This window comes from Patella vulgata, chromosome 3 (genome assembly GCF_932274485.2).
Source record: "Patella vulgata chromosome 3, xgPatVulg1.2, whole genome shotgun sequence".
In the NCBI taxonomy this organism is placed as follows: Eukaryota; Metazoa; Mollusca; class Gastropoda; family Patellidae; genus Patella; species Patella vulgata.
In genome coordinates, this window is record NC_065881.2 from 42,326,654 (window position 1) to 42,339,314 (window position 12,661).

Genomic DNA, 12,661 nt, shown 5'->3' on the forward strand with positions numbered 1-12,661 from the left:
ATTAGAGTCAAAGTTATTGTGTTACATGGTCTCAACCAATCAAATTGCTTAGCCTAAGTGGAAAATGCGCATGATCAAACTCTGTCAAAGCATTCACTTAATAGACACCTACACCAAGTTTAAACATTCTACCTCAATAAGATGGAGAGTTATTGTGTTTCAAAGCCTCAACCAGTCAGATTGAAGTCTCTACTTTGCCTAACCAAAAAATGCTCAGCATCAAACTTTGTTAAGTAAGGTATAATGAAACTACACACAAAGTTTCACCACAATCACTCAATTAGAATCATAGTTGTCGAGCTCCACAGGCTCGACCAGTCAAATTATTTCCCTTTACTATGGCTATGGTTTGATTCATTATTGAAACTGGTTGATCAAGACGAAAGCGTCATAGGTGTCGCTTCTCAACAAAATGGTTGCAGACGAATACACGTCCATTCCCACGAAATGATTCTGCTTCTATGTCTGTGGTGCGTAGTTTTAAACATAACGACGATATTTTCAAATATTGTCAAATATAAAACCTTCATTCATAATTAATTTTCTCAAGTGATACAAAAAATATTAAATAATTTAGTTTTTATTGAGATCTAAATTTTATACATTAATTTTGTTTTTAAAAAAAGAACAAAAAAGTGTGAGAATTATTTTCATTTACGTAAAAAATATGTGACGTCATTGATTAGACGCGTCATAGAAATAGTTCTATGAGGCGCGTAATCTCGCTTGGGCGAGATTTGGTGGATAGAATTATTTTTGTTAGTTACGTGATCTCGCTTGGACGAGATTTGGTAAGTTGACATGCGCATTGCCTGTTTTGCCCAGTGTATCCGGTTCCGGCTGAATTTTTTTTTAATCAAAAGTCTGTGGGTGACATTTTCAATTACGCTCCTGTGTTACCGAAAAAGAGCTTTGCTCAAGCACCGCGCACAGCGCGGTGCTTTAGAGCTTCGCTCTATATTAAGCTGTCAAATTAGCTCTTAAGTTTAATAAAAAGATTTTCAGTTCGTTACTTTTTACGTCAGACCCCAAATTCATTAAACAAAATTAATGAATCTGTAGTATACAGCTAATAAGTTTTCTGTATTGATTTCTCTAACTTTAAAAAAAAAAATCTGAAAAAAAAACCGACCTACCGACCCTTCTCCTCGATTGTGGGTCGGGTTTGGTGAAACAAAGATATTTTTAAGGTCAGCCTTATCTCTGTTTACCCTATGCAGAAAATGCTCATCTTCAAACTCCATCAAGGTATTCACCTAATAAACACCTACACCAAGTTTGAACATTCTAGCTCTATTAGAAGAAGAGTTATTGTGTCCCATAAAGTGTGAGGGACAGACAGACAGATAGACAGACAGACCCATTTTAATAGTCCTTCACAAAATGGTCTGTATGCTTAAGATTTAGAGGGGCAGTCTCATATTTCACTGACATCCTAAATAAAAGTGGGTTTTCCTTTAGTGAGTAAATCAAACTATAATATATGATGATACATCCTATTTAGTTGTCTGAAAACTTCAAATCAAAATATCAAGGCGTTCTGAAATGATCACTAGGTCTGCTTAACAGGGATATATATCTTATTTAAGAAATTTCATTCTAAAATTGCATGTGTGACTTAATAATCCTAATAATCTTTTATTTCGCACGTACATGTATATTGACACAGCTATCCAGGCATTAACATAGTGTGGAATCTAGGGTCGACTGCCAACCCACAGGCCTATATGTACACTGAAAGAGGTTTTTTTTAAAAAAATATCAATGATCTTCACATATTTGAACATCACAAGGAGTAGGAGTAGGAAGCATTCATTCTGAATAAATCCAAATGTCACTAAAATATATATGGGAATTGTCCTTAAAGAGTTTAAAGATTAATTCAAAGCAATTCCTAAAATTGTGTTTGATAAAAGTACACAGAATTTCATTTTTCTACAACAGCTAATATATCTAGGTCAACAGCTATATGTAGATCAGGCACACATATCATAGATGTCATTCTCTTGTTACTATTAATACTTCGCTACAATATGTCATAATAATAACACAACTGACAAATGCTTTTTTTCAGGGCAATAACACATCTTACTGTATTACTTTGTCTAAAGGAAGATGACTGTATATCATGGACCTATTTTAACTACATTAAATATGAAATTACATGAAGCCTACATCCTGTTCGGTATAATATAAAAATACTTCTTACCTTCTTAAAATTAACAGGGGACACATAAAAGAAGGTAATTACTGCACCGGCGGGGAAGCTAACCAAAGTGTAATTATTACCATAATCTAGTGACCTGAAAAAAAATTATGAAAATGTACCTAACAATTCATTACGAATATTATTATCATCATAAGCTTATCAAAAGGAAACAAGCCAACAGTGAGGCTGATGTCCCCTGCTGAAATCCCAAAATAAATAGATGACACATATCAAAGACCTACAAGGTTAGACTGGCGACTCTACTAGTCCTTGCCACCCTGCATGAAATTATGACTGGCGCAGATTTTTCATTCTACAGTAAATGCGCTGAACCAAAGCTATAGAGTTAAAACTATTCACAATTAAAAGAACTTGGTGCAAATTATTCGAATTGATCAATTCTATCTTAGTTTATGGTCCTTTTGTAAAGTGTACACTGGTTTCTATTGATTTCACAATGGTATCTTTATTTCACTCAAGACAATTAAAATATATTAAGGTTCCATTTGGTAATCTTTTTCTTCTTTTAGTACTTGAGGCGACACTCTTTAAAAAGAGCCCAAGTGTCCTTTCTGAAACTTAGCCAGCTTGTTCTTTGGACAACTGTGTCGATTGACAGACACATCACAATTCAAAGATTGCTGTGATGATGTCATGGCTGGTTTCTGGTTCATATAGTACACTCATACTTGTTGACTGTGATATCTGGATTGTTTGTTGTGTCTTTAACTTTTAAGCATAAATAATTTGAATTAATGCAATTTGTGTAGACAATGTGTTGTAATTTAACTACATTTGTACATATAGACTTCATTTTGATGTTTAAAATCCGCTTGCAGTATGGATAATGCCTATTGTATCCGAATAGATTTCTATTTTACTCTTACCTCCAAACTTTGCTGGAAATTACTTGATGTGTTGAGCGACTCCTCTGCCTGGTCAAGACAAAAATTGCCTAAAACGAAACATTGGAAATAATTTTTCTACTTATTATATCATAGTTCGTAAAAGTTTATCATTACCTAATTTGAGCACAACTACATGTATATGCACAAATAACAGAATTGACCATGACATTTCGAAACCAAGCTGATTTGGACCATGGCTGATTCGGACCAAAAGTCAAAACTGATTCGGACCAAAAGTCAAAGCTGATTCGGACCAAAAGTCAAAGCTGATTCGGACCAAAAGTCAAAGCTGATTCGGACCACATTCTGGGTCGATTCGGACCACCATGAGGCCGATTCGGACCACACAATAAAAAAATACCGGTATTAGAAACTGAGATTTTGATATGGAATTAAATTTAAAAGGGTTTTATCTAGGCTATAGCGTGTCTATAATATGATCTTTTATGAATGTCTATTTATGTTTATATTCCATTTTTTGATGTCACAGTGACTGTATTATCAGGGATTATCTCTTTAATCTTATGTAAAATATTATACGCAATTAATTTTGCAATTTAAGCATGCCATTTTTTTTTTATTTTATAAACTTCATAGCTTGTTTCCGAAACCATTATATATTTTGTTTGTAATATATGTTATAAAAATACTGTTTAAACCAATTTATGTTAATTTCAATAAGTCATCCAAATTTTAAAACCAACACGAGCAATACAGCAGCATAACAGAAATCTGGTATTACGAATAAATGATGTATAGAAAAGCATAGAAAAGCAATCAAAATATTTATCTTACCTTGTTCAGAAAAAAGACATTAAAAAATATATTTATACTATAAATATAGACTTGATGTTAACACAAGTAAACTGGTAGTATCGTTGAAAATGTACTATATATATATTACTAAATGAAAATTACTCAGATCTCACTGACAGCCACAACAGCGGAATTTGTGTGATTGGATCCGATTGTTAATTGGATTACTAGGCTAGTCATTAATTACCAATGTATTGCGTGATTAGGTTCTTGTATATTGCTAACTGAGTTTTATAGTGTAAAGTGTGACTTAATTAATAATATTTGTCAACCAATTTAGTGCATTGGTTTCAACATTTGTCTAGATCAGACAGGTCTCTGTCTCGGCTACTTGGTTACATTACATTTATCTGATTATATAAATATGATGGAAAATGAGCTCACACAATTGCTCCTTGAAACTTATTTCAGTATCCTACTAAATATGGCCTCGTGTAAATTTCAAGAAACAAAAAACTATAATGGGGACATCTGTAATAACTTTTTGTTATTACCACCACCTAATGATATCCATATAGAGCGGTTAAAATAGTTATTTTACAGAAAAAAACTCATTTAAAATCCAACTGATGGCCTTCTTATATAATAATACTGTATACATTTTAAGAATTATTTGATTTCGCACCAATACCAGTGGTTGCCAAGCAGGATATGCCCACATTTTACACATGGATAGAGAAAAAGCTATAAAAAAACAATGATTTTTTGTACAATCAGGTGCCATAATCCAAGAAGTTATGGTCTGAAATGCGCGTATAGCGAAAGGAACAAAGATCTGTGGGATATAAAGATATGTTTTAAGTTTCATCAAAATCGAACAAAAATTATGTCCTCTACAGAGCCCACAACCTTCTATACAATTTGCGTACAAGGATCGGCCATTTTGTTAGGCAGTTTCGGTTCGATTTTCACTAAATTCGAACTCAACTGTCATTAGGGTGTAATTGTGATACATTTTAAAGATTATTAAAATCGGATAAAATTTGTGACCTCTAGGGGGTCCACAAGCTAAATATGTGATTTTTCGTACAATAAGGGGCCATAATCCAGGAGTTACGGTCTGATCTGCGCAAATATAGAAGGGAACCAAGATCTTTGGGTCATAAACATACATTTCAAGTTTCATCAAAATCAGATAAAAATTGTGTCCACCCATGGTATTACATACTTTTACACTATGTGAATACAATGCGCAATAAATACTATCGATGTAGACTGAAATAACCAGACACTAGAGATTGCCATTCGATTGAGACTTCTGGTGTATTTCGCCAAACATAACTGATTTGAAATTAGGGTAAAAACAGAAACGATTGAATGTAAATCAGTTTATATACATTCATATTACATTATTTTATGTGTTGCGACCTATTTGTGTCAATTTCTAGATTCCAAATATTAGCGACTTAGCTCCTTTAAAGTAAATCATAAAAGTAGGCCTTCGAGTTTTCAAAGTGAAAGACTCAAAATTTAACAGCATTTTTAAAATTTATTTCCTATATCACGATATTAATCGTATCATAGACTATGAATCGTGATGCGCTTTGTATCGTGGCCTGGCGTATCGTTGCAGCCCTACTGTTTGATGATACTGGGTTATTCGTTGCAGTAATTATACTAATTATTTGATATTGGGTTATGATTTGCTAATACTGGTAGTATTTATTGTCATAATATGTAAACATATTTTAAATACTCTCGTCATTCAAATATCATGGTCCGAATCAGCCAAGAATCTGGTCCGAATCAGCCACAATGTGAAGCACCTTTTCCTTGATTTAGCTCATTGGTATTGAAGTAATCAATCACTAATTACCCTATTTATTGTCATTTTTGTCATATTAGCAAATATATGTAAACATATTTTTAAATACTCTGTCATTCAAATAATGGTCCGAATGAGCCTTGTCATGGTCCAAATCAGCCAAGAATCTGGTGGGTGAAAATGTAAAAGATTGATATTGTGTGCAACAAAGAAATATGGATATTAATTGTCTAACTTCGATTGGTATTAAGTACATGTATGCAACATATCAGCATCAATCAGTGAACTGGATCGATCGCTGATCAGGGAGACTGATCGCACAATACTGGATCTTCAAAATCGTGCGAAATATTTTGATACCAGGATTGTGGGTGTGGGTTTGGGTTTGGGTAAGGGCTAGGAACCTTACCCTAACCCTAACCCACAATCCTTATATCAAAATATTTCGCACGAATTTGAAGATCCAGTATTCAAGTATTGTGCAAGACTGATCATTCTAGGCTGTATTATAATTTATATTTCGTACATCACTCTTTTCTTTTCCTGACCAATGAACAAACGCTTCATTGCTGTTTTCTGTGCCATTCAAATAGAACTCATGGGCCTTAGGCATTGGATTGTCTTCGGCGTCTCTCCTGTTTCTGAAATTTGGTTCTTCGACTTCACTGTTTATGAATCTTTGGACAGACTGCAACAAATTGTTCTTATTGCCAGTATCACTAACTCCGAGCGACACTTTCTTAGGACTGGCTAAATCTACATACTGTTCATTTTTTAGAATAGATAAATGTCCATTTGCTAACACAAAAAATTCAAAAATAATGAAAAGTGTGTTGAACATAAACATTTTAGCTTATTGTGATATTATGTTTTCATTTCAACATCAGCCATTAATTTACTTTACTTCCGCAAAGGTAGTCTCGAGTAATGAGACCTAAATTCCTCAAGACTCCAAAACTTCGAATCAACCCTAAGTCCAATTCAAATAGTCAGTCGAATAAACTAGTCGATGGCTGATTAAAATTTTGGAATAGTTTGTAATAAATATAATTTAAAGAAAAAACGCACTAATTCATATATCGTTTATTAATGTTTTTGTCTATTTTTTTTTATTTTCCCTCATGTTCAAATTTGATTGTTCAAATTAAAATCTTAAGTAGTTATCTTAGTTACTGCCACCGCTGCTTAATAAAGTCATGCTTTACCTTTTCCCTCGTCATTTTGAGCGACGGGTTTATTTGACTGGATTATTCGACTGTTTTTTTCGACTGGATTATTCGACTGAATTATTGACTGATGTTATTGACTGAAGTATTTCACTGATTTTATCGACTGAAGTATTTAACCGATTTTATCGACAGGACGAGGCCACGAATGTCAAAAACCTCATCCCAACTAGTTTCAAGTCCGATTTTGCGGGCAAAAGTAGTTTGATAATATTAAGGTACTTTTTTCGGCTCCCACATCTAAATAAATAGAATCGCTACATATTTGTGATACGTTTCGGTAATCAATACCTTCTACGGTGAATAAATCCCACATCCCCACTCAGTCATAAACTTGCATGTTGTAGAGCATTTCTGACAGTTTATTTTTCAAAAAAAATTTGGCGCTCACAAGGGGAATTCGTTAATTCGTTGAGGTTCGCAAGTCCGTTCGTTTGACATTTTGTTCTCTAGTCGGATATAAACTAGTGATCAGGCGACCAACGGTATCTGGGCAGATCTATTTATCTCGACGTTCGGTGCCTGACAGAATACTGTAAGACAGCATTTCCGGCAGTCTATTTTTCAAAATTTTCTGGGGGAGGACTCCCTACTTTGACGCTCGTGAGTGGGCTTCGTCGTGATTCGCAAGGCCGTTCGTTTGACACTTTACCTCATCGATCAGTGCCTGAAATACTGCCAGGCTGCATTTTCGGCAACCTGTTTTTCAAAATTTTCTGGGGAAGGTCCCGTACCCCTAGTTGAAGCTCGTGCCTTTGCCACCTTAACCTTGGACTTTGCCCCAGCTTTGCCCCTCCAATCACCGACGGCTGGCGCCGCCACTGGTCAGGGGGTGGGGGATATTGGACGAGTGGCAGTGAACTAAGATAATACACAGTAGCCAATCATGCTCGTAGCCATAGCTGAAGGAGCCGGGGGTACGGGGCAGGGATCGGGGGATTCCCTACTAGTTTCAATTCCGATTTTAACGGCAAAAGTAGTTTGATAATGAAGGTATTTAGGCGATATAAGCCATAACCGAAGGAGTCGGGGACTCGAGAGGGAAGGGGGGGGGGGCTTAATCCAGCTTAGGTGATACGTGTACTTAAGTAGATACTAATATAGTCCCTTGATGTGACCGTAGAAAGGGGATGAGGTGGGAGGGTTTCCCTTTTTCCACCGTCAAGTCAAGTGTCTAGTCGTTTGGATGGGACATTGGCGTGCACGTAAAAGATCCCTTGGCAGTTGGAATTCGATATAAGAGTAGGCCGTAGTGCCGCTGTCCGGGCAAAATTTCCCTCATAGCACACTGTATGGCGTATGCCCGTCTTCATTAGCCCAGGTTAGGAGCAGAACAGTAGGACGTTAAACTCCATTTCATTTCATTTCATTTAATGTTAGCCTGGGTTAGCCACAACATTGTAGTGATTACGCCGAGATCAAGCTGCCATAAATGACTTCAGTGAAATCACGTGCCCCGTATGGGCTAATCCGAGCCTTCGAAAAATAAAATAAACTGAAAGTAGTCTATTTTTAGTAACTAGACAAATCGGCCCCGTTTGTCGCGACGCAGGAGCGCCATCACGTAGTGATCTCTAAAACTATTATGGCCGCTTCCGCCTTCATTTCTATCGGGTTTGGAGCTCAAAGTACGGCAATAAACTCGCTCTAACTTGACTGAATGAAAAATCTAACACACCTTTCGACTTTGTGGAATAACAATCTATAATTCTACTGATCTTTTTTTTGAAAATCTTATCGGATTCCTGAGAACAGATGTAGGCCTATTTTCTTCATGATCACCATCAAAACATTGAAGAATCCATTATGTCGTAAATTTTATGTTAATTAGATTGCCATTACTTAGATTTTCCTTTTTCTCGCTGTTTTATTGTCGATTTGGGATGATACGAATATTTAGTATATATTAAAGACGTCTCTATTCATTTGACCTCATTTGACGTTTAAACCTATATAATGTACATGAATTTTAGGTACTATTTTTTTTGCGGATGAATACAGCTGTTCTGTAATGCTTAATATTGATCTGTAACATTAAGAGTTAAGTGGATTTATCTCCCTTTCATGATTAATAATAATGTTCTCATGAGCCGTTTTTTTTTCGGCATGAAGCCTTAGTGCATAAGGTACTTATATGTGTATCTCCCCTGTTGGGAACTATGTATACTATTATATTTTCTTACTTGACTGTCATTTGGGTTTTCTCTCTTTGTTTGCTCTGTACCATGTCCCCTGTGGACCCTTGATTGGAAATAAAGCTATTATTATTATTATTTATTATTATTGTATTCTGTTGTAGACTGTGAACATTTTGGATCCATGTGTCGACGCTTTAAATCACATGGATCCATTAAACCTTCTAACTGTTTAATTCCATTTTTTTCATTGAAGATTCTTATATTACAAATCTTTCCTTACACTAGAAACGTAATCACAGGGTTATTGTCTGATGGCGACGAATTTTTTGCTCAAAATAAAAAGGGTTTTATCTCTTCTAAAGTGTGTTATTATGAATGTGCCACAAAATAACAAGTATATTCAAAGAGCCATTGAAACTTACTTTCCGGTGATGTATGACACGATAACTGGAATTTCGTATTAAGACCCTTATTTTGACATTAAACACTCGCCCCACCCCACCACTCGAATTCAGTTAGTGCAGGCTAACTAACTTTGATCAATTTTAAAAAAAAGTATACAGGCATTGTGCCTTTAAAACAATAAGGTATAAACTAAACAAAGGATTGACTTTAATTTTCAGTATAGATATAATTATTTTGGATTAAGTCCCGCATTCTTACTTCAAATACCCATTCATGGTTCCTTTCAACTTGGTTCGTTTTTTAAGGTAAGTAAATATGAATGTGCAAGAAAATTATTTAAAGAGAGCAATAAACAAGCTTTTCTGTGATATGTAACATCATGGCTGTTGGGTGGTACTAAACTCTATTACTATGATTATGAAGCGGGGTAAGGTGGGTATTCAATGCCAAAATACGGTTCTTAGTACGAAATTCCAGCCATGATGTTACATATCACTGAAAAGCTTGTTTATTGCTCTCTTCAAATATATAAATAATTTTCTGGCACATTCGTATTTACTTACCTTAAAAAACGATCAAATTTGGGTGGTACTAAACTCTATTACTATGATTATGAAGGGGGGTGAGGTGGTTATTCAATGCCAAAATACGGTTCTTAGTACGAAATTCCAGCCATGATGTTACATATCACTGAAAAGCTTGTTTATTGCTCTCTTCAAATTTTCCAAGCTTTAAAATACCCCAGATAGAACATTCCCCAGGTGATGACCAATGAAGACAGTCATAAAATGCATTTGTTTTTATAGGAATTTCATTGGATATGTTTTATTGGATATTCTCTGTTCGTATTTAATAACCAAAGGTTGTCTTGCACTTAGTCTCTATAGCCCACCCGGTCTAATTTAAACTAATATTACAAACCCGTTTCGTTTTTTGCGTCTGACGTTTGCATTGGATTATACTACAACATCGAGAAAATACGCAAAAAAGGGAAATTGACATTAATTATAATCCCAGAGAATTACTTCAATTAGCGTTGTTTAATTAAGACTCATAACTGCCCAGTGAGCTCCAATTTCGCCAACAAGATCCTACAACGTGCAAGCAAGTCCCTTGTCCGGGAACGTATCCAACACCACCGGAACACCAAACACCGTCTGTTATGTCAAATCAATGGATTACATGAGGTTCTCAAAGACCAACTCACAAATGAAGATTTTAACTCTATCCGACACATTCAGACATCTACCAACCTAGCTAAATCGGAAGGAATTAAACAACGTCAACTCAAGAAACTTGAACAGCTTAAGCAGGAAAAACCCCAGAAACACCAATGGAAACTCAGCCCACCACAAGACAGATTTCTTCACCAAGACAGTAGTGAACCTAAGTAATAAAGAACTCAGTGATGACCAGATCAACCTGCTATCTAAGGGCCTGAAGTATGCTCCCTCCCTACCACCCAAAAACCACGATGATCTCATCGCCAATGTAGAGAAGGGCCTTCGACAACTGGCACCGGGCGGGAAAGTCGACTTTCTACGGCACCAAATAGCTAATTTGATAACAAAATCCCAAACCAAAAAGAACTCTAAGAACAACAGCAAAGCAGATAAAGAAGCAATCCAGGACCTGAAAGGTGACAAATCAATAACCATAATTCCTGCTGATAAAGGGAAATCTACAGTTATAATGAACACCAATGACTATCACAACACAGTAAACGTTCTCCTTCAAGACAATACCACATACAAGAAAATTAGGAAGAACCCGACCACCCACGCCCTCCGTACGCTAGAGCTACGATTAAAACTCATAAAAACCCTATCAAGGCAAGGTTACTAGTCTGCTCAAGGGACTCGGTGTTCTACAATGTCTCCAAACACCTCTCTAAGCTGCTTTCACCATTAGGAACAACGTCTTCTTCATTTATCAAGGACTCTACTCAATTCTGCCAAAAAGTCAGAGACGTCACTCAACCTGGAAGAATGGTCTCGTATGATGTAACAGATCTGTTTACCAACGTTCCCCGCCATGAAGCTACAGAAGTTCTCCGCTCCCGAATTGACAATTTAGAAGTTCCACTTGATACCAAATTAACAACTAACAGCATCATCGAACTTATAAACATGTGCCTTGACTCCACTTACTTCACCTGGGGGGATGACATATACCAGCAAATACATGGGTTACCAATGGGAAGCCCCCTCTCACCGATCATGTCCGAAATCTTCTTGACACATTTTGAAGAACGCACCCTCAGCACGTCCCCCATTACCCCCTTGGTTTGGCTTCGCAAGGTAGATGATACTTTTGTTGTTTTGAAAGAACAAGATGAACCCATGGCCCTGCTTGATCACCTAAACAACCAACACCCCAGGATCAAATTCACCATAAAGACAGAGGAAGAAGACACCCTTCCATTTTTAGATGTCCATGTCCACAAACAAAACAACAAACTGAAAACTAAGATTTATCGTAAACCAACTCACACAGACCAGTACATTAATTATAATTCTAGCCATCCCCACTATATTAAAACAGCCCTGATATCCACCTTAGTGCGCAGATCTATCAACATATGTGAACCAGAGTATCTTGATCATGAATTAGAATACTTACGCAACGTTTTCTGCAACCTAAATAATTACCCTCCAACCATAGTTAATAGACAGATTGAGGCCACCCTAAAAAAACAGCATAAGCAACCAACAGAAACAAGAAAATTCCCCTATCAGAATCACCCTACCTTTCCATGGAAATCTCACTTACCAGATCAGCCGATTACTAAAGAAATCCAACATTGACACGTCCTTCTCGATCCCCACATCCCTCAAACAGATCTTAAACGCCAGTGGAAAACTGCAACCTACCACTCCTGTGCAACCAAAAGGGGCCATCTACAAAATTAGCTGCTCATGTGATAAGACCTATATCGGGGAAACCAAAAGACCAGTGGATAAAAGAATTTCAGAACACAAGTCCAAAGCCCCAACCAACATATCAGCCATAGCCGAACACTTGAAAGACCATCCAAGACACAAAATAGACTGGGATAAGGTAAAAATTCTGGCTGCTAACCAAAACAATAAGAAAATTAGGAAGTTAAAAGAAGCCATTAACATCAAAAGATTTTCTCCAGAATTAAACAAAGATTTGGGACTATTTATTCCGAGGGCATATGATGAAGTTAT

At 36.2% G+C, this 12,661-nt stretch overlaps 1 protein-coding gene across 2 annotated transcripts in view; it reads right to left on the reverse strand.

Moving 5' to 3' along the window:
- LOC126814883 (VPS10 domain-containing receptor SorCS3) overlaps positions 1–6,591 on the reverse strand; it is a 62,947-nt gene extending 56,356 nt beyond the window's left edge. For both annotated transcript variants that reach the window (XM_050540320.2, XM_050540319.2), the window contains exons 1-3: positions 6,225–6,591; positions 3,097–3,164; positions 2,210–2,303 (exon numbers count right to left, since the gene is read on the reverse strand). In XM_050540320.2, the coding sequence (XP_050396277.1) occupies positions 2,210–2,303; positions 3,097–3,164; positions 6,225–6,545 (483 nt within the window). In that variant the 5' untranslated portion in view covers positions 6,546–6,591. The remainder of the gene's footprint in view (positions 1–2,209; positions 2,304–3,096; positions 3,165–6,224) is intronic.
- Between the last annotated feature and the right edge of the window lie 6,070 nt (positions 6,592–12,661).